The 4,897-nt window shown below is 44.6% G+C and overlaps 1 protein-coding gene across 1 annotated transcript in view; it reads right to left on the bottom strand.

Annotated features, from left to right (window-relative positions):
* Window positions 1-2,129: 2,129 nt before the first annotated feature.
* The window catches only part of LOC133361663 (probable acyl-CoA dehydrogenase 6), a 23,187-nt gene continuing 20,419 nt past the window's right edge, over window positions 2,130-4,897 (bottom strand). Inside the window, exons 5-6 of the mRNA XM_061580651.1 lie at window positions 3,153-3,396; window positions 2,130-3,034 (exon numbers count right to left, since the gene is read on the bottom strand). Of these exons, the coding sequence (XP_061436635.1) occupies window positions 2,944-3,034; window positions 3,153-3,396 (335 nt within the window). The 3' untranslated portion in view covers window positions 2,130-2,943. The remainder of the gene's footprint in view (window positions 3,035-3,152; window positions 3,397-4,897) is intronic.

Below are 4,897 nucleotides of genomic sequence, written 5' to 3'. Positions count from 1 at the left end.
CTGGGAGCTGGTCCACAGTGCTTACTGTAACCTAACTCAGCCCTGCAACCTAACCACCTCTGGCTACAACTCTACTCAGTTTGGACTGAGACCTTCAATTCTGTGCAACTTTGCTCGGGCCATGCTAAAAACCTTTAGACCCAGAGAATTGTGCAACTCTCCTCCGTCCACGTCCAAGACCTTTATAACCTGCAAACTTGTGTAATGACTCCAGGAGACACTGCCTTTTGATGATTACTTGACAGTGAAAACCCCAACTCCAGCAGCAGCCCCAAGCCTCTCCTCGAGACCCCTTTTATCCCCAGCTTGGCCATCCTTTGACCCTTGGCCACGCCCCTATTCTCAAACCCTCTCGCTAGCTCTCGATCCTTGATCCGCACCTGTCCCCTTCTATCACTTGGCCACAGCCCCTATTCTCGATCCTTCTCGTTGACCCCAGATCGTTCCCGTCTGTCCCTTAACCTGTAATTACCCCGTGGCCCTGAGTATCTTACCATTCTAATTCCCCTGTCATTACCCCCTGTGACCGCTAGTCCCCTGTACTGTCTTTACATCTGCAAGCACCTATGTTGCTCGGCTTGTGCCTGAGACCTCTGAATCAACGACCTGTGCAGTGTTGCTTGACCTGTGTCTGTGACCTCCAAGCTTGCGATTGCACATTGCTCGGTTTATAACAAGACCGGCAAGTCCACTTTGTAGCTCAGCTTGTCCTGTGTCTCAGATCTGTGCACTCATGACCTCTGCACCTTGCTCAGCTTGTGCCAAGACCTGCAACTCTGCGACCTGCGCAGCCCTGCTTGACGTGTCTGCAACCTGAGCTTGCAATCTCGGTTGCCCCATTTGGGCTTTTGTATGAGGCCTGTGGCTTAGAATTACACCCCTGCTTCCATGAATGTGCACTGGTCTGGGCATTCATTGCTAGCTATTAGGACTTTGTTGATCTTGATATAACCTAACCAAGTACTTTCTACTGCCATTACCATTTTGTCCGTGACCCATTTTATCTCAATGCCCTGTAACCTGGAAATCGTTGCATATTCTCGAGTTCTTTGCAAATCCCAGTTACAGTACTTGATTTATCCTTGACCTGAAATAAGTTTATTTTGGTCGGCCCACAATTTGAGACGAGTAATTCAGACGTTGTAGAACTTATACTATGGTTTATGTACATTTGGACAATAGAAATCTAGGGTATGAGGTTGAGAATAAATCTATAGAAAACCAAGCTGTGACTGTAATCGAATTTATCAGTGGCTCTTTATTGTGCCTGTACTCGTGGAACTCCTGTTGTGTTTTGGGGTATTTCAGATTTCAGAATTTCTCTGTTGCCTCTTAGATGCAAGACCTGAAATCCACAACCCCACTGTCACGTGTTGACTTGCTTGATTTAATTTTACATTCTGCATAAGGACTAATTAGGGGTATTTAACCTGAGTATTTAGGGTTGAAGCGGTGGCAGAAGAGTTAGCACACTACACTAATGAGTGACCAAAATTCGATTCACAGGCATGGCTGACATCGCCATATCATTAAGTTCAATAGCATATCCTTCATAATGTAATTACTATCACGGCAAGCCTACTCTACATCTTTCCCCCCCCACTGGCCCCACATTTGGGTGGGGTTGATGTGACCCAGCGCAACCACGTGAACCACATGTTGCTGAGGTTAGCAGTTCGTATTTGGTAGGCCATCCAGGTTAATACCGCGGGTTTATTAACTGTAAAATACTGCACAACCATCTGCTTCACAGTGGACATGTCCTTGTGCTGCACGGTGACAGCTACTGGGGATGCCCTATTGAGATGTGATGCAAGACACGTTTAGGTGCCGAAGAATTTAAGCAAACCCCATATAAATGGGAGAAAACATTTCCATGTTACGTAGGCATGTTTGTAATGAGGACGTGCGAAATCTAACATTTATAACATTTATTCAAATTCACTTTCATAACCACTCAGATCTCACTGACAAAATCGTAGCTGGAGCCATCAATTAGATGGAAGCAGCGAGTTCAATTAAACCGGTATATACTATATATACCAGGAGCAGCAGTCATTGTAGTGATTGTAAGTGCACATTTCTTAAGTCCCTGGTGATATTAAGGTTTGAAATATCAACACAAAGGACAACATCATGAATGGTTTATTAAAAACAGCTTGCCAATATGAAAATATTACCAACACTTTCATCTGTGACATAATGAGTGTCATTTATAGGTCATTACGCATCAACATTATATCAACAGCTTCACTGCCATGAGACCACGAAGAGAGTTAATTACTCTTTTGCAGAAAGTAATGCTGTAGAGGCAGCTGCATCAATGAACTTAGAAGAGCCAGGCACAACTCACTATGCAGGACTGAACACTGCTGTAGTCTTAGTCAATTCACGATGACGTGGCCAAGCGGCAGCACATTCGCTTGTTGCAGAGGTCCTCGGTTTGAAACCGGTAGGCCACCCTGGTTAACACCGAGGTGTGTATTACCTATTAAAACTGCACACAGTTTTCCCTGCAGTGGACGTTAAAGATCTCGCAACGTCATCGGAAAAAGATTACACCATTGTATGCTCATGTCAGTCCAAATTTTTTTAATATATGAGACCGCAAATGACTCGAATGCAAATTTTGTAGTCATTTGAAAACTTCGAAGGAACCTCCTGATAAATTTTTTTAGACTTCCCATGCTTAAGAACGGATTACACAGCATAGCAGCTCAAATGGGATTATATATGCAATCATCTTCCCTTACTAGTAAACAAATGGCCACTTTCAGGCTGGTGTTGAGTCACATACCACCCAGGGAAAGGCTGTCATTACAGGGTTTCCTGGGCTTAAAACAAAACTGGTCAAGATGTTTGCTTATATTTGGTTATGGGTACAATACATTTTCATCAGTATTTTTGCGATGGAGCCCATGTGAGGTCTTGATTGCTGTTTTCCTATTTGCCTGGTAGGGTTCCCATGTGCTTACAGATGATGGAGAGCATAACTTCATCTGCACCACCAGCAATAGAAATTAATCTGCCATCCCTGGGAAAACAAAACGTCGTGGTTTATATTCCTGAAATGAAAACATATTTCAGTGCCACAGCTCATATGAAGGTGGCATGCAGTGTCATCAAGCAGCTCTCTGAGATATACGGCTCACCTGAAGAGACGGCTCACGTAAACCTCATTGGTGAAGCCCATGCCGCCCCAGAACTGCAGGCACGCGTCAGTGAGCTCACGCACCAGGCGACCAGCCTTCAGCTTGGCCATGGACGCCAGTTTGGTCACATCGTGGCCCTGCACGTCGAGATCTGCGAGGCAAATGTGCAGCTGCATTGCACGGCCTAGCAGTGCGAAGACCACACGCTGCACAGTGCCTGATAAGGCAGCCACGAGGCGCAATGGTCAGCGCGCTGTGCCAGGGTCATTAAACTCGGCTTTGTTGCACGGCCGCTAACTACATGAAAAATAAATGGTGATAGACTGGTTATGGCTTTGCTGCACATATAGATATTTCATTATCAAGTAATAAACACCTTTTTAACTGAGGCAAACACTTATTAAAATGCAAATAATAACTGTGTTTTACCGCACTATGTAAGGTGGCTCAGCGGTAGAGTGAGCAGCTTGCAATTGGAAGATATAAGTGTTCAAATCCTGGTTGGGGGTTGACTCAATGCATTATCCCTCAGGGGTTGATAAAATGAGAACCACTTGGTGAGCAAGTCAATCCAATATTTATAAGCCGCCATATTCAGCAAAAATAGAAACGGAAGTGCGGATGTCGCATAGAAAATTAAAATAAATTAAACTCAACAGATAAAATGAGTGTTTGAAGTCTGGTTTTGAAAGCGCCGATTGTCAAGGCTGATCAGACTTAATTTGGCAAGAATGTTCTAGACCACCGGGGCTGCAAATGAAAAGTTCCATACTGCTGTCCCAGGTCAAGTGGATTTCACACAGCAGGTCTATACCAGATAAGTTTAGATTTCGTGTTGGTACATATGGTAGATGGTATTGCTCAGGTAAGTTGGTTGACCATGTTTCCTTGTTACAAGAGCTGGAGCTGCAAGGTTGAACTGGACTCACACACATTGGTAACCAGTGCAGCTCCTTCAGGTTTGCAGAGCTCTTAAGAGGTGAGGCCAGGCAAATTACTCTGATGAGGAGGATGTTTTGGAGACCCTGGAGATGTTTGGAGGCCATTGTTTACTCCGTACAAAAGAAAGCAACTATATCACATACGATGGTATATGCAACATCCTTATCTATGCAATTTCAACATCCTTATCGATGACGTAGAGTTCGTGGATAGTAAGTGTATAACTGAATGAACTCGCTAAGACGTAATCCAAAGATGTTTGTCCAGTGTAATATTGCCCACCATGAGAATGGAAACTGGCACGTTGACACTTCGTAATTTCTGATGAATTGCAAAAATCATGGCCCGACTTTGACGGGTTGAGTCGTAGGTTGTTGAGTGTCAGCCAGTGTTGGAGAGCTGATGGACATTATGAGAGCAAGTTTATTTAAATAGGACCAAAAGAGCTGAGTGTCATAAGCACATTGATGTACAGATACACGGAAATTATGTATGATCTGTAAGCTGCAAAGAGAATGGGCCAAAACTATAACCCTGTGGGATGCCAAACAGACGGAACGATGCTGGAATTATCTTGTCCATGTTTGCTGAAGCTAGAATGGCCAGTCAGGCAAGATCTCATCCAAAGAATGGCGTCATCGGTCCCAAAGTCTGCAGGTGGTGCAGGAGGACAGTGACCGATGGTGTCAAAAGCAGAGGAAATGTCTAGTCTGACCAAAGCTACCGCCAACCCAGAATCGAAAGTCACCAGGAGGTCGTTGACAAAAGCCATAACCATGATCTCAGTGGAGTGGAAGGCTCAG

This window comes from Lethenteron reissneri, chromosome 8, assembly GCF_015708825.2.
Source record: "Lethenteron reissneri isolate LAM-NWPU_2019-01 chromosome 8, ASM1570882v1, whole genome shotgun sequence".
NCBI classification, from domain to species: Eukaryota; Metazoa; Chordata; class Hyperoartia; order Petromyzontiformes; family Petromyzontidae; genus Lethenteron; species Lethenteron reissneri.
The sequence above is the reverse complement of the archived record's forward strand: the minus strand, read 5'-3'. Positions and strand labels throughout refer to the sequence as shown.